This window comes from Sitophilus oryzae, unplaced genomic scaffold (genome assembly GCF_002938485.1).
Source record: "Sitophilus oryzae breed Bouriz unplaced genomic scaffold, Soryzae_2.0 scaffold_494_pilon_pilon, whole genome shotgun sequence".
Taxonomy (NCBI): Eukaryota; Metazoa; Arthropoda; class Insecta; order Coleoptera; family Curculionidae; genus Sitophilus; species Sitophilus oryzae.
Window position 1 is genome coordinate 1,206,617 of NW_022147078.1, and position 26,885 is coordinate 1,233,501.

Here is a 26,885-nt window from a genome sequence, read left to right on the forward strand (position 1 = left end):
AATTTTCCATCGAGCCAAAAGAAATTTTTTTAAATACTTTGATGATTCGAAACCATAATAGCTGTTTTTATGTGTATTTATCATAATTTATGTCAAGAGTATTTGAAAATTATCATAAACAATTATTAAGGCTTTTTATACAGCTCGTTCAATTTTGCTTTTTGTATTTTATAAAAAAATAATAAAGATGTTTAGGGTGACGATTCCATCATAGCTGTTTTTATATGTATTTATCATAATTTATGTCAAGAATATTTTAAAATTCTCAAAAAAAGTTATAAGACTTTTTATACAGCACATTCAATTATGCTTTTTCAATTCCATATAAAATTACAAAGATGTTTTATGTATAAAGTTTTATATACTGTGTGTTGCATCGCTGACCTATAGACATAGGAAATCCCATCTAAATTTTAAAAATGAGATAAAGTTCTGAATGAACTGTGCTTTCCATAAAATCAATAAAATGAAAAATATAGGAAATAATATACATGTACTGATTTCTTTCGAAAATCGACAACTATGAAACTATGAACCCTTCCTGGACACAAACGGTACATTGTGAGACAGGAAATTGTAGAGAGAAACAAGCCCTATAACATAGGATACAACATTTTAATGAACAGTTCTTTCCATAAAATCAATAAGATGAAAAATATAGGAAATAATATACATGTACTGATTTCTTTCGAAAATCGACAACTATGAAACTATGAACCCTTCCCGGACACAAACGGTACATTGTGAGATAGGAAATTGTAGAGAGAAACAAGCCCTATAACATAGGATACAACATTTTAATGAACAGTGCTTTCCATAAAATCAATAAAATGAAAAATATAGGAAATAATATACATGTACTGATTTCTTTCAAAAATCGACAACTATGAAATTATGAACCCTTCCCGGACACAAACGGTACATTGTGAGACAGGAAATTGTAAAGATAAACAAGCCCTATAACATAGGATACAACATTTTAATGAACAGTGCTTTCCATAAAATCAATAAAATGAAAAATATAGGAAATAATATACATGTACTGATTTCTTTCGAAAATCGACAACTATGAAACTATGAACCCTTCCCGGACACAAACGGTACATTGTGAGACAGGAAATTGTAAAGATAAACAAGCCCTATAACATAGGATACAACATTTTAATGAACAGTGCTTTCCATAAAATCAATAAAATGAAAAATATACGAAAAAATATATACATGTACTGATTTCTTTCGAAAATCGACAACTATGAAACTATGAACCCTTCCCGAACACAAACGGTACATTGTGAGACAGGAAACTGTAGAGGGAAACAAGCCCTATAACATAGAATGCAACATTCTAATGAACAGTGCTTTCCATAAAATCAATAAAATGAAAAATATACGAAATAATATACATGTACTGATTTCTTTCAAAAATCGACAACTATGAAATTATGAACCCTTCCCGGACACAAACGGTACATTGTGAGACAGGAAATTGTAAATATAAACAAGCCCTATAACATAGGATACAACATTTTAATGAACAGTGCTTTCCATAAAATCAATAAAATGAAAAATATACGAAAAAATATATACATGTACTGATTTCTTTCGAAAATCGACAACTATGAAACTATGAACCCTTCCCGGACACAAACGGTACATTGTGAGACAGGAAACTGTAGAGAGAAACAAGCCCTATAACATAGGATACAGCATTTTAATGAACAGTTCTTTCCATAAAATCAATAAAATGAAAAATATATATAATGTACTGATTTCTTTCGAAAATCGACAACTATGAAACTATGATCTCTTCCCCGACACGGTACATTACGAGACAGGAAATTGTAGAGATAAACAAGCCCTATAACATAGGATACAACATTTTAATGAAAAGGTTTTTCCCATTTTATTTTATAGAAAAATGTATTTGAAACTTCTTAAGGAACTTCTTAAGCAAATTGTTAATTTTGAATGATTAATACGAATTCGTTCTTGAGTTATAAGAGTACTGCCGGATCCAAACCAAGCAGACAAAATAACGACAAGACAGAAACATACACGTTTTACGACAAAATTGCGACAAATCCAATACATTTCTACGACATTTTTGTCTCATTTTTGTTTTCTTTTAAAATTCGGAGACTTTTCAATGTCCCGTCTCGAGTCGTTAAGATCAAAGTGTCTATATTTTGTTGGATGGCGTGTGCTGCCAACTGTAGGAGGCCAGTAAAATCACACATGGTTATAAAACTCATTCGCAACCACTAAACTTTTGACTTTGTTGTACTTTTGTCCTTACGATGTGGACAATTTGTTTCAAGTTTGTCTTGTCAGAATTCCCCATTTTTGTCGCAAGTTTGACTTGTTTCTGTCTCAAAATGGTACTTTTTTTACGTTTTTTCGCCTTAGTCTGGACCCGGCATAAGGCTAGAACCCGAAGAACTGTGCTCCGATTCTCTCAAGAACCTGCAGAAACTGGTGCAGGACAGGACACTGAGATGGAAGACTGGATGCCGACATAGAAAAAGAACAAGCACAGTAGGCCTTACAAGTGGCAGTGTTTCCTTTTTATAGATCTATTGTGTCCTCCTTTCTTGAATTATACCTCCTCATACAGTCGTAGCGCTTTGACAGAAGCCGGTATCTGTGACGAGTTTAGTTCACAGTTTTACAGAGGTTCGACATAGACGTCAATCATTGTAATTTGTAAATCACTCCCATGTTGTCAGTTCATAACCAATCTTTTATATATTGATGAAATACCGACAGGTAATACTGTTTTTGCCGAAAAATTTATATTATTTGTCGTGTGAGTATTGGTTGCATACTATTCACTCAAATCCAATCCATTCACCGTTCTTTTTAAAATAAATTCAAATAAATCCTTTTTAGATAAATAGTAGTAAATAAGTTTGTAAATTTTTTAAGTGTTTTATCGTTATTGTTTTGTTACTTAGTGTAAAATAAATTGTGTTCAAATAAACTAGACTTTTTTTAAAAACGTAACATTATTGAGAAAAAAAGTTCAATCTCATGCTTCTGCATGTCTATAGATTTATACCAAAATTAGATCCTAAGTTAACAAACATGTTTAACTAAAAACCCTGTATATTTGACTACTGATTAAATTAATAACCGAAGTATTTAATAAAGTTATTTTTTGAAACTTTTTGACATCCCCTCGTATGCGTCCAACGGTATATTGCCTTTGCTAATGTACACAAACACTCGATGCGCTTGGCAGGTTAATAAACCTAGGTTTTTGAGCCAATTAGATGCAAAAACCTAGCTAGTATATAATTTTCTAGTTCCTGGAGGTTAATACAATTTTTTTTCATCTTTTATGGCGATATAATGATACATATATGTTAAAAATAAAAACAATTTTATTTTTATATTATTCAGAGTTGCATGCATCGAATATTTTTTTTATTATTTAATTTGATTAAATAATTAATTAACCATTGCATGGCTTTATATACAATTTTTATGCGTGGATTTATAAATAAAAAATAACAATCGTTATTGTATAATATACTGTATTATACAGGGTTGGAAAAAATCATCTGATCTTTTTGATTTAAATCAGATTTTTTTGATGTTAATTCAAAACAATATTTAAATCGGATTTCCAAATGACTAGGACTTATTTCCAATTAAAGTCCTATCCTAAATGGCTGGATCTTTATAACTCTACCCGTTATCGATAACATTAATAATTCTAGGGTGTTTCGCTAACCATGTTAGCATCATCAGCAGATGATTATAAACTAAAGTACAAGCCCAATAAGCGTAACAGTTAGATTTCCGCCACTAGAGTAGTAGGAACAAAGAACTTGAAGGAACAATTATTAGGTAATCCAAAGGATAAAACACCTCCACTGGAAAGGTCGGGTATTTATGAAATTTCTTATAAAGATTGTAATCAGAAATATGTTGGGCAAACTAGAAGATCAATATTAACTAGATTTAAAGAACATTTAGCTCAGATAAGATATGGTAGACCGGATAAATCTTGCGTTGCCGAACCTATTGTTGATAAAGAACATTGTATAGATCTTAATAATTTAAAATTAATTAAACAAGTCTCAAATTACAGGCAATTAGATGCATATGAAAGCATCAGAATTAATAAATGTAAAGATAGTATGAACAGAGACAACGGTCCAATTCCTTCAAGTTCTTTGTTCCTACTACTCTAGTGGCGGAAATCTAACTGTTACGCTCAGTGGGCTCGGACTCGGTTGGCTAGATTTTGCCACGCCCACTCGGTGCCCACTGAGCCAGTATATAAACGCTCAACTTGTAGATTGTACTTTAGTTTATAATCATCTGCTGATGATGCTAACATGGCTAGCGAAACGCGCGTCCAGTGTAAATGTAAAAGTGTTTTGGTGTATTGTGGTGATTTAGTGTTTTATTTTGATTTAAATTGATGAAAAGATATTTTTATATACTCGTATTTTTAACATTTACAATTATTACTTTTCGATTTATTATCTGTTATATCTTTTATAGAAATATTTTTATAGTTTTTAGGAGACATTTTTTTTGAACTTTTACAGTCATTTTTTATTTATAATAAAGTTTTAATAAAATTATTTTTTTTTTATTTAAATCAATGATTAAAATTAAAAAAATCATTTCATTTTAAATCGTGATTTAAATCATGCCAACCCTGGTATAGACACCGTCACTACCAAACTTTAGAGTAAAAATTACTGTGAATTTCACATTTTCTTCAAAAAATCAAATCAATTTTTTTTAATGATTTGATTTTTTCCAGAAATAATAATAATTAACTGTAGGAAAATAAAAATTGTTTTTCGTATTATACGTCAACAAAGACTTCCTTTTCAAGGGGGGTTGCTTCTAAAATAGCGAAAATCATTTTATTTAATCGATTGCTAGGCACACGAAGGGATAAAAGTTTACATCGATTGTTGCCCAGCAATTTCTGACTCACGTAAATCGCCAGAACACTGACTAACTGGTCTAGACGGTCTAGAACTTCAAATCGCATTTTTACGGTCTATAAATATCCCTCTACAGGGTGTTCCAGGCGTTTTTTTTTTGTAGATTTTTACTAATTTGTACAGAAGAGAAAAATCTGAAAGCCGTATATTTTAAGTATTGTCTCATATGGCTCTTTCAACGGTAAGATACGAGAAAAAAATCATTGGGTGGAAAATGCCTTATGAAAAAATGGTAATTTTTTAATTATGCATCTAGTAAACGATTAATATATAGGGTGTTCCATTTAAAAAAAAACGAAGGAAAAGTTTTCCTTCCTTTCCAAAAAAAAACTTTCTAGAATATAAAATAAAGTTTGGCGTAGAATTTTAAACCCCCTCTATCTCTGAAATCTCTGAAACTATGAAATATGTTTACTCATATCTTAGGATTATGTAAAGTGATCTAAAAGGAAGCCAAACATGGACAACTATAAAACTATGAACCCTTCCCGGACACAAACACATTGTGAGACAGGAAATTGTAGAGAGAAACAAGCCCTATAACATAGGATACAACATTTTAATGAACAGTGCTTTCCATAAAATCAATAACATGAAAAATATACGAAATAATGTACCTACATGTACTGATTTCTTTCGAAAATGGAGAACTATGAAACTATGAACCCTTCCCGGACACAAACGGTACATTGTGAGACAGGAAATTGTAGAGAGAAACAAGCCTTATAACATAGGATACAACATTTTAATGAATAGTGCTTTCCATAAAATCAATAAAATGAAAAATATACGAAATAATGTACCTACATGTACTGATTTTTTTCGAAAATCGACAACTATGAAACTATGAATCCTTCCCGGACACAAACGGTACGTTGTGAAACAGGAAATTGTAAAGAGAAACAAGCCCTATAACATAGGATACAACATTTTAATGAACAGTGCTTTCCATAAAATCAATAAAATGAAAAATATACGAAATAATGTAAATGTACTGATTTCTTTCGAAAATCGACAACTATGAACCCTTCCCGGACACAAACGGTACTTTGTGAGACAGGAAATCTTCCCCTAGGAGATGCAAGACCTTGTCGTTGGTGGGGAAGCTCCTGGTCAGGTGCTGGGGGGAATCCCCTCTAGCACTTGGCTTGGTCTAAGAAGCATCTCACTCATCGTCTTGTCCCTGACTGTAGTGTCGTGGCCACGGAATTGCACCAAGACATATAACGATACCGGGCGGGGCTACGGACAGCCTCAGCCTTGGGGCATCGGGGGGCACCCCATTGTATTTTACCCCTTACTTCTACATGCGGGGCTCTGTAGAAGTGGACCGACTGTCCCTAGCGACTGATAGGAACACTATGAGATCTGATAATAATAGTAATAAAAACATCACCGGTGAAGCTGTGGGAAAACCCCCTAGCGACGCTGGGAACAGTAACAATGAAAGTTCCAAGGGGCCAAACCCAAAGAGAACTACAGAGGAGGTGGCTCATACTTGCGTGTAGTATCCTCCGCAAGTGGCATACAAGCTACCACCTCCTCCAAGGGTCGGGAGCCTACCTCTAAACCCAACAGGCGACACAAGCTACCGTTTCGTCTACCCGGCCTGGGTCGTAGCTCGTCGACTGTGAGGGACACGGGTCTCCGTAGGAAGTCCTGGGACTGTATGATGAGTTATAACTCAAGAAAGGGGGACACAATAGATCTCTAAGGTCGCAGAGATTAACCCCCCTGTCACTTATTCTAAATTCTAAAATTCTAAGAGACAGGAAATTGTAGAGAGAAACAAGCCCTATAACATAGGATACAACATTTTAATGAACAGTATAAAATCAATAAAATAAAAAATATACGAAATAATATACATGTACTGATTTCTTTCGAAAATCGACAACTATGAAACTATGATCCCTTCCCCGACACGAACGGTACGTTGTGAAACAGGAAATTGTAGAGAGAAACAAGTCCTATAACATAGGATACAACATTTTAATGAACAGTGCTTTCCATAAAATCAATAAAATGACATATTGCTGAAATGCAATAACATACATATTGCCAAAATGCAATAATATACAAGATGTTATATTTAAAAAAATATCATCCCAATCAACTCGCACGTTTTTGAGCAACCCTGTAGATGTTAAATATTTTCCTGAAATACATCCCAGTACATACTTTTATTCTAGGCGAAGAATTTACATGCCCGAAGAAACTATTGCCTGACCCTGTATAAAATGTTACTTTATTTATTAAGCACCTGACCCATATTTATTTACTACAAATAATAGAATACCACAGATTTAATGATAAATACCGTTGGTAGCTAATTACAGACACGTATCAGTAAACTTAACAGTTACTCTACACAATTTTAATAGTTTGTAATTAAATATACAAAGACATAGAAAGCATTTCCTATTTTACAAGCATCATTATAACGTCTAATACATCCGAATTTTAACGATATTCTTGAAATTACATACCAAACCTAAGCGTTAAAGGATTCATTAAATTGATTATCGTAGACAGGTGTTTTTGCTACCAGTTTTTACTATTTTTTTACGCCTATGATATGATTAACTAAATAAATTAGGTATACAGAGTGTCCCAGAGGCGGAGCATGCATTAGAAGTTTCTAAAGAACTACAATATCTAGATCGGAGATGTTTTGCACATCATTGTTTCAAAACGAGTTCAATTTACAGTAAATCTGAATAATGAAAGCTTCTGGTCAAGTTTGTCAGTGGCCCTAAGGGAAGCCCGTCAATTTTAATACTCTCCATAAATACAAACACTAGACCAAGTCCTTCAAAAACTATACGTACGTTTTGGTTTAGTATAATGTTCACCGATGCTTAAAACGGATATAAAAGAATGAAAATACCACACATCATTTTCAGCACAATTTCATAAAAAAAATTAAAATGTACCTTTACAGTAGTTTAGTGATAGTTCTCAGTGTTTTCAGTGCGATCACCCTTCAAAATTCACCTAGAAAACTGCATAGTGTTGAAGGAGACGTTAATATAGCTTTCCTATATCAAAATTGTGAAAATGGTTCACTGGATGCTAATAGAAACTCACTAATTCATTCAGCATTATGGACTGTTCAAAGAATCAACTATTTGGAACTCTTGTCACCTCTCAAACTTGGTCTGAGCATATATCAAACATGTTCTGAACTAGATTTTCTTGAAACTCTCTTTGAAATATACAAAACCGATGAAAATTATACTCTAGGGATAATTACAACAAGAAAAATAAATAAACAAATAGGAAAGTTTGCTAGAAGTTTAGATCTAAGGATTAAAAGTGTGAAAAAAGAGTATGAGTCTGTCATAAAGGCTTCGATGATGTTTTTGAAGAAGTTAGGAAGAGATCATGAAGTGACAGTGATGACAACTGAAGAAAAAAGTCTGGAAGCTTTTTACGGACAATCTAGGAGGCTGAGGGTTTGTTTGAAGGAGTTTATAGTGCTTCAGTAAGTATAAAATAATAAAAATAATTTAATATAAGTGATCGAAAAAAAAAACGGCGTCAAAGACGGCTGGGGAATGACAATCGATGATAATTTTAGCGAGGTCAAGTCCTAGACGTTATTTAAACTTTAATTTTTTTTTAGTAAATTTTTAGTAAATGACGGCTAGAAATTGACCCCGCTAAAATTACGATTGTCATTTCCCAGCTGTCTTTGACGCCGTTTTTTTTTCGATCATGCGGTATTTTATAATAAATATCTTTTTCGAAAATTATTAAATAATAATAATCACCTTTTAGTAGCTCTGTATTATGAACTTGAACTACATTTTGAAATTCTTTTAAAATTTTCTCTAAAACAGTATGGAAATTTGGAAAAATATAAACAGGATTAATTATATTAAAAGAAGCAAAACTTTTTATAAAGAACACATTTTTTTCTGAAAAAGTTTTTTTTCTGACAATCGGGGGACATACTGTAGAATCAAACTATTGATATTTTAGTTTATAGAAAATACACATTTTTGTAGTATAGTCTGTCCAGCTAGAGGAAACATGACACTGAGAGTTGTATATGTCATCTTAATTCACATTGTGTGTTTTCTGTAATTTTTTGGATCTCGTCTGTCAAAATCTTCCCTAGCTCACTGGACAGACTTTACAGACCATTCTTCTAAATAACAATTTATTAATTTACAGAATTTGTTTACGAAGCAAAACATTTTTTTTGTATTCTTAGTACATTTTGGCAAACCCTGTATATTATCAAAATAATTTTAAATCTAAACTCTAATAATAAATTATCCTCTACAAAAAAAGGGACTCATTAATAACATATTCTTTTCAGAAACACAAGTTTTATAGACTATAACATCTCCGAAACCAGTACACTGGTCCTTTTTGGTACTGCCTTCGAACTTGACCAGATATTATCTAACGTCCGGACAGAAAAACTGACCAATGAGAACACAACCATTGTTTTAGTTCCGCTAGACGCAATTTCACCAAACAGTAAATAAATACTTTTATAATAACATTCCTAAATTCATTTAAACGTTTTTTTTTTGTTCTAGCATTATTTGACGGATCTTACGTCATTTTACCACCAAGATACCACGTAATTGACGAGGATTTTAAAGATTTAACTATTTTTCCGACACCTGTTCTTTTTGATATTGCATCTCCTCTTTTGGAGTACGCTTTGGAGACCCGAAATTTTATAAAATCAAACTGCAACGACACAATATATAAAATAAACTGTCTGAGAACGGAAACAGAAATTAAAAAACCATTTTTCGTTTCAGATTTAAAGGAAATGTCAAGAATTCTGAATATAGAGCCTCTAAAAGAGTTATTTTTCTATGAAATCCTTTATAACAATTCTAATAAAGTGTCTTCCTATAATATATTTTTCGAAAACATGACATGGTATGAAGAAAATGAACTTAACAAAACTGAAGATGAATTTTCTGGTTCAATTTGCCCTAACCATCTTGTTATTAGAAAACAAAACCAAGAAATAGACTTCAAAATATCTTCTTTCGGATTTAGATCAGAATCCTGGATCTATGCTTTCCTTTCTTTGTCACTTTTAGGCATAATTCTATGTATTGCCATACTAATATTTCTTCTTTCTTCTGTCATTCAAAGAACAATCTTCGAAGGCAACCCTGTCCTGACATTCCTTCTTCTATTTAGTGTAGTTTTTCTCTTTTGTTCTGTACTCCCTTTCAGTATAGAACCAACAAAATCAAACACAGAACTCTTATGCACTATCAAAACCCTGTCAGTTACCCTAAGCTACACAGCTGCATTTTCCTTGATGCTTGGAAGAGCCATAATGCTGACAAACGTCAACAAAGAGATGGGATTCATGGCACATATTTCAGGACCAGTTCAAGCATTCTTAACCCTGTTTATTTTTGGAGCTCAAGCAGCTTTAAGTCTCCAAGTTATAGGGAGATGTTCTGTGATTCTGAGTTCTGTATACTTTGTGTATTTGATGTCCTACAATATTGTGATTTTGATGTTTCTTTTGTGTCTCAGTCCTTTGATGTACAAGAGTCAGAGGAACTACAGAGAAGGAAAATACTTTACGGTAGCTATTATTTTGGTTTCGACAACTTGGTGTGTCTGGTTGCCAAGTTTTGTAATACTTGATAGTTGTTGGAGGGAGTTTGTGATATGTTTCGGGTTAATTTCAACTGGAGGGATAATTTTAGGTGCTGTTTTTGTTCCTAGGACTTATTTGATGACCATAGCTGCGGAAAGAGATAAAATTACAAGTGCCTTGCCATCCCTAGCTACGGGAACGAGTGCTGTGGATATATACAGGGCTCATTCTCAGGTAAAAACTTGCTGTTAGGTATAGCACCGATTATACAGATTATAAACTTTGTTTTTTCTTATTGTTTTTCGTGGTTCCAATTTTCGGAATCGGGCACTAGTTAGGTTACTAGTTTGCACACATAGCACGCCCACTTATGGCCTCTAAAATTGTGCACAGCGCCTGACCGGCACAGTTATTAGAGAGATATCGGAAAACCGAATAGCGTCATGCAGTATTTACGCATACCTTATCATGGTTAGGATACCCAAGTAGCATTTGGACGTTATCTAACGTCGGGTATACGTCGCGTTCAATAAACCCGACGTCGGGTACCAACGTCGTTTCGACCGCCTGACGACCCTTATTTGCACCTAAATGGGGAATACAGATTCGGGTCGCCTCGACGTCGGTATCTGACCTAATAGGGAATGTAATTCTACCAATTACCAACGTCATATTACGTTGGATTTTAGTCACTCAAAATTCGTCGCTAAGCACTTACGTTACGTTTGGTTTCATATTCGTTACAAAGAATACATAAAAACCTAACCAAACTACCTAATTACAAATGGATTCATAATCACTCCTCGAATAGAACTATAAGTGTCTACCTAATTTGATATTATAATAATTCTGAATCATTAATCCAGACATCAGTTTTGTCAACGGAAGTCACTTTTTTTATATATCTGATTAAAATACTCCGGAAAACAACGAGCGCCTTCAAAAGTAGGTAGATTTATGAAATAAAAATATCTATAAAAAAGTAACTCGCAAAATATTTTTTTTATTTTCTAGCTGGTTTAATCATAAAACTAAGCTAAAAAATGAAATTAAGATGCACCAGTGTAATGCAGCATCTCTTCCGGATAAAAAGCATTCGTGGGCGGAGGGAAGACATCACTACTACTATTATTATTTTGCAAAAGCCTCAACCTCTTTCTGTAAAATGTAGATGAATGTCTAAATGCCTTTTTAGTGTTTTTTTAGGCATAATAAAAAAATTAAGTTTGTTTACAAAAACTTTTTATTAGGTTATGTTCATGATGTTTATTAGGCCGCAAATGCTACTTAATGGGTTGTATTTACGGACGTAAATAGAGATACGTAATTAGTATTAGGTTAAAAATATGAACATAAAATACAACAAAATATAATTGGACGTTACTTTAGGGATTATCAGTGAGACGTAACCTATTCGGACAACGGGTAGACGTCGGGCTAGTTCACGTATAGGTACGTCGTGCAAGCCAACGTTGGAACGACGTTGGGAAATTAATAAAAATGGTACGTTGTTATTTTGTACCTCGACAGATCGTTGGATTTACCGACTCGGATCCAACGACGTCACTTTTAATAGGAAAGCGACGTCACCAGTCGTATCACCAGCACCCGACCTAAATTTGCACAAAGTCTGACGTCGCTTCAGGTCAGATTTAGTTCGAAGTCAGAGAGATGCTACTTGGGTATGCGCGAGTCAATTTTTAACGCAACACCCGCTAATAACGTTACCGCCTGACGTAATTTGCGGATCAATTACACCAAGCGCTATTTCTAAATAACGTTTCGGTTTCGGTTTAGCGATTTCTCTCTAATACGCTGTTTATTGTTATTTTACGTGAGTTTATTTTTGCGCACAGGAAATTTTACTCGTTTGCACATCGTCATAAAAAACAATTTTCGTACCACGAATTAGGGATAAGATTTTTATCTGTATACTTATAGGATACCTAATCTGTGGTTATAGCAATTCTTTTTTTTACATTGTTTTTCTAGCCAATCTATGACTGCGTGAATGTGACAGCTATCAACGCAGCCGCCATAGCCAGGGCCGGCATAGTACCAAACGCCCCCGTGATGGGTTTGCAGCAGCCGGACCTGTATTCCTGTCCCGCCCTACCTGAAGACCTCGATTTCAATTTGCGATGCGACTCCCCAACTAGCACGGATAAAGTCACTAGATTTTAGAGTTCTGTGAATTTATATAAAGTCTATTTTAAGAAATGAATACTATGTATGTACATATTTATAAAAATGATAAATGATTCGATGTGCGAATATTTTTAAGACTAATAAAAAATATATGATAATACATTAAAAGATACAAACAAGAAAGATTCTTTTATTTAACTTAAGTAAAAAGAATGGTATAGTTACAACAAATTATATTGTTACTGATAGAATTTTAATTAGCGTCATATTTTTTGCTGTTTAAATTTATTTAGTTTAATGTGATACTACAACTAACAACAGCAAAAAATATGATTTTAATAAAAATTAATAATAACCATCTATCAAAAAATAAACTCGAAATTATATTACCATAAAAATGCCTTTTAATTTTTAGCACTAACTAATATTTTAATAAGTAAGAACGCATTTTTGTCAAAATGTCAATAATAAAAAAGTTTTTTCTCTTGTAAATAAAATCCGGGGACATACTGTATATTAAATTCATTTTTTAACAACTTTAACCAATGAGGTAGGGGAAAACCTATCCCCCTGTTGCACGCAGATAACAACCTGCAAATGGAAATCTCCACTGGACCGGAAAATAATTTTATTATCTCTCAAACCTCTGGATAAATGGCTTTCCTGATTGGGCAGATGATGTACGTTAGTTCTGGAATCTCAGTACAGTCCCATCCAGAAGAGTTAGTCAGTTTTTCAAGTGCGACGAGATGGATCGGATGAACAGCAAGAAAATCGTAGTGTTTGTTATAGTTTATTTGTTGTTTTTGCTGGATAATGTGTTGCTGACTGTTGTGGGTAAGTGAAAAAAATGTTTTTAGTTTTTTTTTCTACTAGTATCAGTACAAGATCCGGCTGCCAATTTTTACATATGTTTATGAATAAAGGAATACGCTTTTAACAGGGTGCCAATCACAAAATTGCCGCAAATAGGAGCCATATGGTTCCACAGTTAGCCTGGGCCAAGATGTCAAGAAAAAAAATATATAAACTTTGAGTACTTTATTTTTTAAATGCCGATACCACTGGCTTCAAAAAACTTTAAAAATTAAAATCGCCGACTTACAATTGGGGTCTCTACACAAATTTTAAAAAAAACTTTTTCAACCAAAGTAAAAAGCGCGCAAAAAGTTTTGTTAATAATAAATAACGACCATAATCACCATAAGGTATGCTTACTGCTGCCCCCCTCCCTGTTTCTAAATCCAGGAGGTTGGGTCTCTGAACAAATTTAAATAAAAATAGACTTTAATCTAATGGAAAAAGCAAAAAATATTTTTTTTTCTAATATTTTAGTGATAAAATTTTACTTTATGATTATAAGTATTAGTAAACAAGTAAAACTACAAACTAACAATTAAGGAAGTACAATTAATAACTTTAACACACACTGAATTTAGACTAAAAAGGAAGAAAACAATTAGGTACTAGCTATAAGTAAATAAATAAATTTTAAACATGGTTACTGTTGTAGGAAGCTACAATCCTAAGGAGATTTTTTTGATAGTTTTTTGATCTCGGATTTGAATTAAAGTTTTTTGAGAACAATTTAAAGGAATGATGCACCTGCTCTGAGGCTTGCTCAGAGTAAAAGCCCAATGCTTTCTGTGAAATACTAACAAAATCCACTATATGATGAACAACAGCGTGAATTTTTGGAGTAAAACTGATTTTCGTATCTCTTATTTTGTCGGAAAATTTCAGTATATAGGTTTCGTAATTGGTATCAATATATTTTCCAAAACAGCTGGCTACCACATCATTGAAGGCACAAAATGCTTCTATGTATTTGTTCTCTAAAAAAATAAGCAAAGGGCTTAGTGTCCAAATAACAATAATAAAATAAAGTTTTGTTACAAAGTAAGTACCAGGATCTAGTGCTTTAAGAACGTTAACTTTTTTAAGCAAGTTTCTGGCATTATTTTCATTAAATCTGCTGTAATGGTCTAATTCTATCCCAGAACTTCTTAGCCAGCTTTCAGCAATTTCCGGAAAGTTCTTTTTTAGAGAATCGTATATTTTTTGTACAACTCCTATCTAAATAAATATATAGTTGATAATTGGAACATCGTCAGTTATTAAAGGAATGTTGACACAATTCTCTAAAAATTTTAATTAAAATTTTGCAAAAAATAACTATTAAAAAAGTAAACTTAGCAGTCCACTTACTGTACTTTTTTGTTTCCTTTAAATTTCCACCTGTCTCCTCATTCCATAAGGTACGCCATTTGGAAATATCTTTTATGGATCTTAGTTCTCCCCTTGACTGTAAATTTTTTGAGTTAACATCACACCAGGCACATGGATGGCATGATGATGAAGATTGAAGGCCCAATATAATCATTATCAACTTTAGATCTGCGGCAAATGTGTAAGAACTGACTCCACAAATAGTATGGAGTTGCAAAATCTCAAACATTGCTCTGATATTTTTGTAGGTTTCTATTATTTTGGGAGCCAATCCTATTAAAATAAGTTTGTTTATTCCGGTACTTTTATGTGTTTCTTGTTTTATTTCGGGATTTTCGTAACAACATAAAGACAGACAAATTTTTAAAGATCCACCTCCACTATCTATGCCCAGTTTTAAATGGAAATCATCAGTAAGTTCACGTTTTTTAAACAAATGGTATTTCCACCTGGCCAGGCAGGCAAATTGGTCAAACAAATCTCCCAGGAGTGTTGTTCTCTACAACAGTAACCATGTTTAAAATTTATTTATTTACTTATAACTAAAACCTAATTGTTTTCTTCCTTTTTAGACTAAATTCAGTGTGTGTTAAAATTATTAATTGTACTTCATTAATTGTTAGTTTGTAGTTTTACTTGTTTAATGATACTTATGATCATAAAGTAAAATTTTATCACTTAAATATTACAAAAAAATATTTTTTTGCTTTTTCCATTAGATTAAAATCTATTTTTATTTAAATTTGTTCAGAGACCCAACCTCCTGGATTTAGAAACAGGGAGGGGGGCAACAGTAAGCATACCTTTTGGTGATGATGGTCATTATTTATTATTAACAAAACTTTTTGCGCGCTTTTTACTTTGGTTGAAAAAGTTTTTTTTTTTTTTTTAAATTTGTGTAGAGACCCCAATTGTACGTCGGCGATTTTAATTTTTATATTTTTTTGAAGCCAGTGGTATCGGCATTTAAAAAATAAAGTACTCAAAGGTTATATTTTTTTTTTCTTGGCATCTTGGCCCAGGCTAACTGTGGGTTCAAACTGTTTCCTACGACTTTATACGGGTACGGCAACAATGCGTCGGGCATGTGTAGCTGCTGAAATAAAAAAAAACTTAGGAATTTTGTATAAGGGCAAAGCTACAATATGTATTAGGATGTATTTCAGAAAAATATTTAAACTTTTATAGGGTGGCTCAAAAAAGTGTGAGCGGATCGGGATAATTTTTTTTTAAATAGAACACCTTGTATGCTATAGCATTTTTGGCTTTCTTTCTGATCGCTTTACATAATTCTGAGATATTATTAACTAGGTTTTGATAGTTCCAGAAATATAAATAACTGAATTAAAAAAATACATTTTTACGTCTGTTTGAAAAAAAAAATATTAAAAATACAGGAAATTTTACGAAATCAAAACTATACTAGGTATTTACTAGAGATGGTATGTACTTACTTTGCTATAAATTTCATAATCTTAAACCATACAGCCATACAGGGTGTTCAAAATTCTATGTCAAGCTTTCTAATATATAAATTAGCTTTTCTTCGCTTTTTTTAATGGAACACCCTGTTATTATTGGTTAGATGGAGAATTAAAAAATGAACTTTTTTTGTATTTAAAGCATTTTAAAATTTATAGCGGTTTCGCAAATACTGAAAAAAAAGAATAAAATCATTAATAAAAGTTATTTTTTGCAGTACCAATCATTCCCGATTATCTGTTCTCAAATTCCCTAAACTACAAACACGAAGAACAAACAAAAACTTATGGACCTGCATCCCTAAGTCCTCTACAACGAAAATACGAATCCCTAGAAAACGATAATGGACCCCTTGGAGCCCTATTAGCTTCAAAAGCCTTCGTCCAGCTAGCCTTCACCCCATTGGTTGGATATTTGACTGAAGTACTCAACTGCACCGTACCACTACTTATTGGATCATGTAACATGCTCGTGGCTGCTATACGTAAGGATATTGTACTACATATTATATACAGCATATGCAAAGTTTGTTTTTTATTTAGTTTTTGCTTATGGTAAGACCTATGGACTCCTGGTACTCGCCAGGGCATTGCATGGTAGTTCCTCAGCAGCTATAGCGGTGAGTGGAATGTGCATCTTAGCCAAAAACGTACCAAAAGACTCGAGAAATAGACTCATGCCGTTGGCTTTTGGTGGAATAGCCTTGGGGGTGCTGATAGGGTACCCTCTTGGTGGAGCTGCTTATCAGATGTTTGGCAAAACAGCCCCATTTTTGTTTATATCTTTGTTTGTCTTTATTAGCATTGGTAAGTACCATACGATCGAAAAAACGGCGTCAAAGACGGTTGGGGAATGACAATGGATGATAATTTTGGAGAGGACAAGCTCTAGACGTCATTAACATGGTCCTTACTTCTCGATAAAAAATATTTTTTGAAATAAATTATTTGTGTGCCTGAAAACGCTAAATCTCTTTTGAATTTTTCTATAATTAGTGTTAATTTTTGACCAATTTTATATCAATTTTTAGTTACTGAGGTCTAGATCACCATCTTGGAAAGCAGTAATGTCTCGAAATAACTCACAGAACTTATCAAGGACTTAAACACAAACACAACAACCCAAATAAGAACAAATTTTACCTTAACGCAGCATCTTCGAACTACAACTGGTATTCGCCAAGGCGACAGTCTCAGCCCTCTGTTATTCAACACAATCATGGATCAAGTAATAAAAACCGTTAAGAATACTGGATTAGGATATCGAATGGGAATGCATAAAGTAAACATATTATGCTATGCCGATGATGCAGACCAGTGATGACATATGGTGCGGAAACCAGAGCTGAAACATCAGTAACAAAGAGAATCCTACGAACTACTGAAATGAAGACCTTAAGAATGATAACTGGATACACATTGAGGGACAGACAGAGAAATGTAGACATAAGAGAAAAGTGCCAAACAAACGACGTTGTCAGATGGATAAGGCAGAGAAGAAGAGAATGAAACCAGCATGTCAATAGAATGGGCCCCGACAGAATGGCCATAATAATTCGCAACAACGTACCCCATGGCAGAAGACCTACTGGACGACCACCTAAACTTTGGCAAGACAGTTGGCAGTTAACCTCGCAAGAGTTGCTTAGACGAGTAGGAAACCGGAACTAAACAGGCGATACGCCTTCTAAAAGAAGAAGAAGAAGAAGAAGAGGTCTAGACATTGACCTCAGTGCGGAACTCAGAACTCGAATGGCCAGATGCTACGTCTTCCCGTGTTACTCTATGGATGTGAGAGCTGGACACGCCTTCGAAATGTATCTCATGGATACACAAACGATTACCAACGATGAAGTACTCCAGCGCATGCAGAAACAAAAAGAGATACTGAACACCATCAAGTAAAGAAAAATTCAATACCTGGGTCGTGTGTTGGGAGGTGATAGATACGAAATACTGTACCTCATAATAGAGGGCAAAGTGCAAGGAAAAAGATCAGTAGAAAGACGCCAGAACTCATGGCTAAAAGATTTAAGGAGATGGTTTGTTCCAGAGCCACAATTGCCATTGGAATCGCCAACCTTCGTCAGGAGAGGGCGTAATAATAAGAAGAAGAGATTGACCTATCCAAAACTTTAATCGATTGACACTCCCCACTCTTTGACGCCGTTTTTATCTATCATACGGTATTTCTATGTTGGCAGTACTCCAGCTGAGTTTCCTATCTGACGAAGACGAAGAACCTCCACCAAACAACGTAGAGTCGACTTACATAAAATGGATCAGCCTTCTGAAAGACAAAGTAACCGTACTATCTGGTCTGGCTATATGTATCAGCACTTCCTCGATGGCTATTCTTGAACCGTGTGTGCCCATGTGGTTGCTAGGTCACATGACACCACGACCTACCAGATGGCAGCTTGGAGCTGTGTTCATTCCTGATAGCGTAGGATATTTTATTGGTTCTCATTTTGCTGGTAAATATCTATTTGGTTTACAAATCTATTATGTTTCTTTTTTAATTTTTAGACTACATTATCCAGTAGTATCTCGCTCTATTAAACAGTCCAGCAAGACCAAGATCAGTCTCAATCACAAAATAAAACACAACTAAATAAAACATTGTTGATATTTTAGGATTACTGCCTGTCCAAGCTTGGAGGACATCTATTAGCGCTATGGTACTGATCGGTGTTAGTTGCTGTTCTTTACCATTGGCCAGTACCATGAACCAACTGACTATACCCCATTTTGGGTTAGGACTTGGTGTTGGTAAGCTTACTATTTATGTCCAATATTTTTAGACAACTCTGGAATTTTTCTAGGTGCTGTAGATGCATCCTTGGTACCACTCTTGGCCAATTTTGTCGATGCCAAGGGCAGTACTCAGTATGGTCCTGTGTACGCCTTCCAGCAAGCGGCAGTTGCTGTAGCATATTCATTTGGACCTCTCTTGGGAGGCCAAGGTGTGGAAATGTTTGGCTTTCCATGGCTTATTCGGCTGGTGGGTTTCGTCAATTTGTTGTTCTGTCCTTTGCTGCTGGAATTGGAAAGCAAGAAATCTACCAATGGCGAGGTAATGATTTTTTTTTCGTGTGTAGTTTGTAGATGTGGTTTGAATGGAAGCTTTAATGTAAAACGCACCTACTGCAGTGTCTTTAATTATGTGTGTTTTTATCGGTTTTAGTATTTGTTTACGTAAAAAAAAATCTTTTGATTTAACTATTATTTATGTATGTTTCAGGATCTAAAAAGTGTGTGTATATATAAAGAAGGTGTACCATATTACCAGAGCTTAGAGACAGTTAACTCTCTACCAGCACTATCTGACAGTAATCAGTAACATTATTACTGATAACGTTCAGTTTATTAAGATTATTAGATAGTTGCATGTTGTTAACTAAAACTGTAAAAAAAATAAGCATAAAAAAATAGTCATAGAGATAAATTTTATTTTCTTATCTACAAGTCCTATTCATATATATATTTTAATAACTAGTAGGCATTTGATGGAAATGATCTATACAAGTTGGATCAATGGATCTTTGCGTGCACGTCATAATCTGATGTCACCTAACGTCATACGAATCAATCAGTCGTCAAACTACCACCAGTGCCAGCGGCATTTTATTTCATACTTAAAAGAAATAATATAATTTCTTTTCCAAAATATTTGTAAAGTTTTTGGACGTTTTTAAATTAGAATAAATAATTGTTTATGGAAAAAGGTCATAAAAAGGGGAAAATACAGAACAATAGTATGCCTATACAGTATAATTCAATAGGATAGTTGTTACAAGAGGACAATAATTGGTGATCGAAATATTGAGTTGTTAACTAATATATTGAAATCAAGTTCTATACAGTATTAGATATCTAACTTTACAAGATTTTACCCAAATTACTATTATAGAAAGTAGGTTAAAACAAAAAGTCTAAATATTTTGTTAAATAATACCTCCAACAGATAATAAATTTAATGAAAATGAAAAATAATTTATTAATTTTACAAGTAACTTGGATCAGTACAATTATTTGTTTAAAAATAGCATGGATAGTATTTAAATTAAAAAATTTGAAAAATGTACGTAGTCCACTTTAGTTCTCCCCACTCTCACTATCTTCTGAACTTTCCTCATCACTGACATTGATAAACATTTGGGGTACTTCTTCAATAATGACTTCCCTATCATACCAGTCTTCGATTAATTTTTCAGTGTGAACCACCTTAGCATGCCATATTTCTGGTGTACATTTCTCTAATGCTTTTCTCCACATATCTAGCACATTTTCATCTTTATGTCCATTTTCACCAATGTGGGCATTGTAAAAATATTTTGAATCTGCCCATATCATTTCAATTGCATTAAACTGGCAATGGTAAGGTGGTAATCTTAATACTTCATGACCATTTTCTTGTAATAATTTATCTATTTTATATTGTTTTGTTTTTTTGTGAATTTTTGCTATGCTTAATAGTTCAGGTTTAAACATTTTTTTATCATAAGGTATATTACTTTTCTCCAACCACTCAACAATTTCATATTTCTTCCATGAGGATGATGGCTGTCTCTCTAACTCAACAGAATGGTATGGAGCATTATCCATTACAATAAGGGAAGGTTCTTCTAAATTTGGGATGAGCTGGTTTTCTACCCACTTTGTAAACATTTCTGCATTCATTTCCCCATGATAATCCATTTTCTTAGATTTTGAAGCAAAAATTAAACCAGCATTTTTAACAAACCCTCCACAGTGTCCGGCATGCAATACAATGAAACGTTTGCCATCAAAACCACCTGGCTTACGAACACTCTTAACACTATCATCCTGCCATGATCTCATTTTACTGCCTTTGGAAAAGATCCACGTTTCATCTAAAAATACGAGTTGACGAGGAAATTGCGAATTTTTGTTTTCCATGTATTTTCTGAAAAAGGCTGCTCTCATAGAAGCTATATTGGATGTCTCCATTAATGCTCGTCTGTTATCATCCTTTTTGTATTTAAATCCCAAACTAAAAAGGAGTGTTCGAAGACTTCCATAACTTATGTCAACAATTTCTCTGCGACGCAACTCCTCGTTTAGTTTATTAATTGTAACTTGTTTCTCTGAAAATATAAATTTAGTAAAATAGTTCAGTAAAATAATATTGGTACTTACTTTGTGCATACAAGTCATACAGAATATTGCGAACCTCCATCTTCAAACCTTCATTCAAGTCTTGAGTTTTACATTTTTTTCGAGGTCTGTTCTTTCCCGGTGTTGAGGGTAGCTCATTTCGATCTTTAGACATTTTAATGCTTGAAACCGTTCTTAGACTGATCTTCAAGGCATCAGCAACTCTCTGTAAATTTATTAGTTAGGCACTTGTATTTTTATAAATCAAAATATATATTTACCTCTTGAACAGCATTCAGGGAAATTAGTGGCCCCTTATTCTCTTTTTCAGACGTAAAATAAGAGATAAGATTTCCAACAAGGATACGTGCTTGAGAATTTAAACGTTTTCCTGGCATTTCAATGTTAATGTTAAATTATATTAACGAATCACGAAAAATAAATTTTGGAAAGAACTGTTGTTAAATCACAAAAAGTTTTCACAAAAGCTAGTCGCAATAAACGATGTCCAAAGAAAATAAAGATACAAAACAACTTTCCCTAACTTTTTGACAAAATGACAAAATCATAAACATAAACACCGAATGACAAAAATGTCATGCATGGATGCTGCCAGGGTTTTACAGATGTACGCACGTCTCCACAAAATGTACTAAATTGTAGTACAAGTTACTTTTTTTAGGAAATTATAAAGGAAAAGCTGTCTTTTTTTTTAATAGGATGTAGTTCTTGGATCCCTTATAAAATAAAAACAAGAAATTATAATGCAAATGAAGTTAGTATGAAGTGAACACCAGTGTACCTTTATTAAAAAAATATACTAAATTTAGTACATTTCTTTTAAAACGAGAACCCGAAAATAAATAATCGATTTATTTTTGCGTTCGCCGGCATTGACTTTAAATGTTTAGAAAAGAAACTTGAGTGATCCTTGGCTAGGGGTTTTCCTTGTCTTACACATAACTTTAGCTCCGACCGTATGTCGGATAACTATGAAGACATACGTTCAGTATTTCTTCGAATTGTCTTGCTTAAGTTAGAAAGAGAGCGTATAAAAGGGAATTGATTTGATGTTAATCATAGTTTTGTGACGTGCACGCAAAGATCCGTTGACCCAACTATACGCATTAATATATGATAACTGATTAACTATCAAGTGTATCACTGCATTAGACTAAAGTAGATATTTATCTAGATAAATAAACAAAAATAATATTTTAAATATATAATTGACATAATGAAAATTAAACACAATATAATAACTATTCTAAAATAACCTTAAATATATGCTGTTCTATATTCTAGCATGATAAACATTGTCAATATACAGGGTGAGTTTCCTACGATGTTCTCTATGGGCATCTCGGAAACTACTGGAGATAGAGAGTAGGTTAAATGGGGAAAGAATTGCAGTTTTGTGGGGTCATAAATATGCGCCTTTCAGATTTTTGAAAAAGTTCATGGCTTACTAGATATTTCGAAAAAAACAAATTTTGGCTATTTTAAAAATTGTCCCTAATTCCATTACAATCTATTTTAGACAAAAAGTGTTCAGATAAAAGTTGTAGATAATCATATTCCTAATGAGTTTGTGTTCTCCGATTTTTTATAAAACCTGTCATTTTTGACATATGACACAAATATATGTTTTTTTAAATAGAAACCATAGTTGGCTGTGATTTCATAAAAAGCGCCATTTTTTAAGCTTTTCAGCAATATAAGCTATAATATGTTTCTTTCACAAAATTACTGAGTTATAGCCAATTCTTATCTTTCGTGACTAATTTCACTTAGTTATCCATGGAAACAAGTTCAATCGTCGTTGCTCTCAGAAATGTGAAATTGTGTCACATCCAATCTTTGTAAATTAAAATCCATAAACCAAAATAAGAAAATCCAAATGACCTTCAAAATCTTCAAAAATAAAGAAGTTGTCTAAAAATGTGCTACAATACGGATATATTTAGTATAATCCTTTATCTTTAATTTCCTTCTTCATTTGTGTAAAAATACCTAGCCAGATTTACATAAAACATTAAATGCCGAAGGCTGATTTTGCTACTTTTTCGGACTATAGTGAAATGGACTCTTAAACTTAAGACGGATTCTGACGACTCGTGTATTTGGCAAGTACGCCAATATTTGCGTACTTGGCAAGTATGTATATTATATTTGTAAACAACATTTTTTGCTTCATTCAAAGCAAACCGCTCACACGACATGGCAGGTATAATGCCAATAACAAATGTTTCTATAAGTATACGAGTCGTGAGAGTCCGCCTTAAGCCAGATAAGAGATTCTCAGGTTTTTGTGTATTAATTTCAGGTGTATGACGAATTGTTTATACAATAAATAGATTTAATAAAAGCTTGTCATTTTTTTTTTTCGAGAAAATGCTGAGGCGTTAGATTTGGGGGTTCACATGTCAAAGTATGATTTAAGGTAATATTCCCTTGACACATATCAAATCTTTTATATATCTTTTAAAAACATAGAATAAAAAATCAGTTTGAATAAAATACAATTTAATTTATACCAATACAATGATTATTATATTAGGATTATATTTCGTATGTAGATTTTTTGTTGAATGCTAGCATAAGTCAAGTTTTTGTTAGATATACTCGTTTTGTATATAGATTAATTGAAGGAAAAATAATCATAGATCTTCGCATGTTAGCGGAAGTTGCCAGTTAATTTCACCCTTGCCGTGAGAACGAAGATAATTATTAGTTTCTGAGAAACACTTCTCATAATTCCAGTGCGTATAATTTGAATCCGAGTACGTATGAGCAATTGGATGAATAGCAGACAAGATTTTGTGCTGATCCTGTTCATTTTCAATACTCCGTCCCACGTCCGCAGCGTCAGTTCCCCATAGTAGAAAAACTAAATTAGTATGCTCTTTACTCAACTTTTTTAATATACTTCCTACGAAAGTTTCCCATCCTTTTCCAAAATGTAGATTTTTACGTTGATTTGGAAAGCTGCCTCCTGTATTATTTTCATTTTTCCGGTATGTTAGAACCGCGTCAAGTAATAATACTCCCTTAAAAGAAAATTCGAATTAATATAAAAATAGTTTCTTAACAAAGATTCCCGCTTTTTCACGAAGAAAAGCTAGGTAATAAAATAGTTATTTTTTGTAAACACCACTACGTTTAATACCCCTATAACTTAGCCTAATGAGACTTGGTATGTCCGTATATGACATAAATTAGGATTGATTGATGTATTCAATAATTGTTTTCGGTTACTTCCTCTTTCACTGGAAATGACTACAACTTTCGATTTTTAAATGGCACCCTCTGTATTATTTTATTTGATTCGATAGAAAATGACACTCTGAATAGAACGACATATCAACAGAAAGTGACCGAAAACAACTGAATACGGCAATCAATTCTAATTTATGTCATATACTAACATCCAAATTCCCGATTTTTTATCTGAAAATATAAAAAATTTATAGGGGGGTGAGCCACTTTTTAGATGCACCCGGTATAGTCTATATAGTTGAATTTAGTATTTTTATATCTACATGTAAATTATTATTTTGCTATCACATATTTTTTGAAAATAAAAAATGGAAATGTCTTTTAAGAGAAAAAATGCATGTATGTTCGAATAAATACTTTGTCACAGTGGATGAAGAAATGCCTAGTTAAAAATTTTACCTGCAAAGCCCAAGGTCTTAAGCATCCATGGTTGGGACGGATAAATTCAACATCATCTTCCTCCAAAGCCGAATAAATAACATCTATGCTCGTAGTTATATCCTCATTTGGATTTAAAGAGAATCCAAAACCATCTCCTTGCCCAAATCTTGGATATGGATCCTGACCAACAATAACAACTTTTATATTATCGAAGATCGTTATTTCAAATGGGCGGAATACACGATCCCATGGTGGATTTATGCCTTCTGGATGATTTACGTATTCTGTTGAAAGAAACTGAATGAGTTTCTTAAAATCTGGTTTTTGTTCTTCATCCTGTATGATTTCAGTCCATGTCGGATCTGATATACCCCCAACACCGTACTTTATAGCTAGAGGCATTGTATACTGGTTTATAATTTAGAATTACATGCAAGTGACTCTTAAATGCGATTTTTAATTTGAAAAAACTCATTATCTTATTCATTATCTGGAAGAGTGTTTATTAGATTAGTTAACAAGCAAAATTAAAACGAAATAATACTATAAAAATTCATACAAGGAGACTAAATTTCTCCAAAGTTGTTCACAGCAACTTCTTCAGTAAATTCGATTGGATCAACAAAAGTTAAAAATTTATAGATATATGGTGAAAACCTGAACGATGAAAAATTGTACGAATGGATAACAACCATCAGAACTATAAGAATGAATGCTTTAATGCCAGTCAGCAATTAATTAGAAATAAATATAAACCTAAATAGTTTCCCATTTTGGCTGAAAATAAGGGTTACCTCGCTAAAGTGAGAATCAACCTTAATTAGCGAAGATAGAACACAGCTACTTTTTTTGGGAAACTAAAGATTCCACAAAGATAATTTTCCTGGCAATCCTAGAGGGTGATGTTGAAAATGTAATTTCATTCGTATCTCAAATGTCTGTCAATTTACGAACTTTTGATAAAACTTATATATACAGGGTTGTTCACCACATACGACACGGAGTATTGTGGCTAAACGATTAGATTTTTACAAATTGTAAGTTTTGGGTTCGTTGAAGGACTATTAGAGCTACAATTTAAAAATATTTTTACAAGATGCAGAGTGTCCCAAATAAATAAAAAATATCAAAGTTGTATTTTTTTAAATGGAACACCCTGTATATTATTGCATCTTTAGTTTCTACGATTAAAATAAAGGTAATTTTGCTTAAGGTTTATTACACTTAAACCTTACCGTTTTAGAAATATTTTCAATTTTGCGAAATTGCAGTATAAATTTTAAGGCTTCATTTCTCCGAGGATATCAAAGTTTTTAATATTAAATATTTACTGAAGTTTATTTATTGGTCAGTTATTGTGTTGCAATAATAAAAATTATACTACCTTATACAGAGTATCTAAAAATTTATGTTAAATAATTACTAGCTTTAAACGGCAATAACTTATTTAATTTAAATAGAACACCCTCTATATTTTATGAGAATCAGATGCACAATTTAATTGTCTATCAAATTGTATTATACCACTTCTTACCTATTCCTTCAAGTTTTCGTAGAAAATGCATTTTCTTATAATTTAGACCTCATTTATCAATATATCCATGGAATATTGACATTTTAGATTGTTTTTAAAACAATAAATGTACAAAATGTACAGGCTAGTAATACTATCGTTTT

At 33.0% G+C, this 26,885-nt stretch overlaps 4 protein-coding genes across 4 annotated transcripts; 2 read left to right on the forward strand and 2 right to left on the reverse strand.

Moving 5' to 3' along the window:
- Positions 1-7,791: 7,791 nt before the first annotated feature.
- LOC115886704 (protein bride of sevenless) lies at positions 7,792-12,889 on the forward strand. Its single transcript, XM_030905972.1, has 4 exons — positions 7,792-8,460; positions 9,304-9,467; positions 9,530-10,803; positions 12,562-12,889. The coding sequence occupies exons 1-4, from the start codon at positions 7,904-7,906 to the stop codon at positions 12,751-12,753; spliced, it is 2,187 nt and encodes a 728-aa protein (XP_030761832.1). The 5' UTR covers positions 7,792-7,903; the 3' UTR covers positions 12,754-12,889.
- A 488-nt stretch (positions 12,890-13,377) lies between these two features.
- Positions 13,378-19,770, forward strand: LOC115886663 (synaptic vesicular amine transporter-like). Its single transcript, XM_030905913.1, has 7 exons — positions 13,378-13,554; positions 16,646-16,912; positions 16,971-17,234; positions 18,632-18,904; positions 19,065-19,199; positions 19,253-19,503; positions 19,672-19,770. Exons 1-7 carry the CDS (start codon positions 13,467-13,469, stop codon positions 19,768-19,770), a joined length of 1,377 nt encoding a protein of 458 aa, XP_030761773.1. The 5' UTR covers positions 13,378-13,466.
- Positions 19,771-19,945: 175 nt separating this feature from the next.
- Positions 19,946-22,681, reverse strand: LOC115886632. Its single transcript, XM_030905880.1, has 3 exons — positions 21,830-22,681; positions 21,591-21,774; positions 19,946-21,538 (listed from the first exon to the last, which is right to left on the reverse strand). The coding sequence occupies exons 1-3, from the start codon at positions 21,944-21,946 to the stop codon at positions 20,526-20,528; spliced, it is 1,314 nt and encodes a 437-aa protein (XP_030761740.1). The 5' UTR covers positions 21,947-22,681; the 3' UTR covers positions 19,946-20,525.
- A 1,392-nt stretch (positions 22,682-24,073) lies between these two features.
- LOC115886636 (uracil-DNA glycosylase-like) lies at positions 24,074-25,647 on the reverse strand. Its single transcript, XM_030905883.1, has 2 exons — positions 25,227-25,647; positions 24,074-24,598 (listed from the first exon to the last, which is right to left on the reverse strand). The coding sequence occupies exons 1-2, from the start codon at positions 25,608-25,610 to the stop codon at positions 24,209-24,211; spliced, it is 774 nt and encodes a 257-aa protein (XP_030761743.1). The 5' UTR covers positions 25,611-25,647; the 3' UTR covers positions 24,074-24,208.
- Between the last annotated feature and the right edge of the window lie 1,238 nt (positions 25,648-26,885).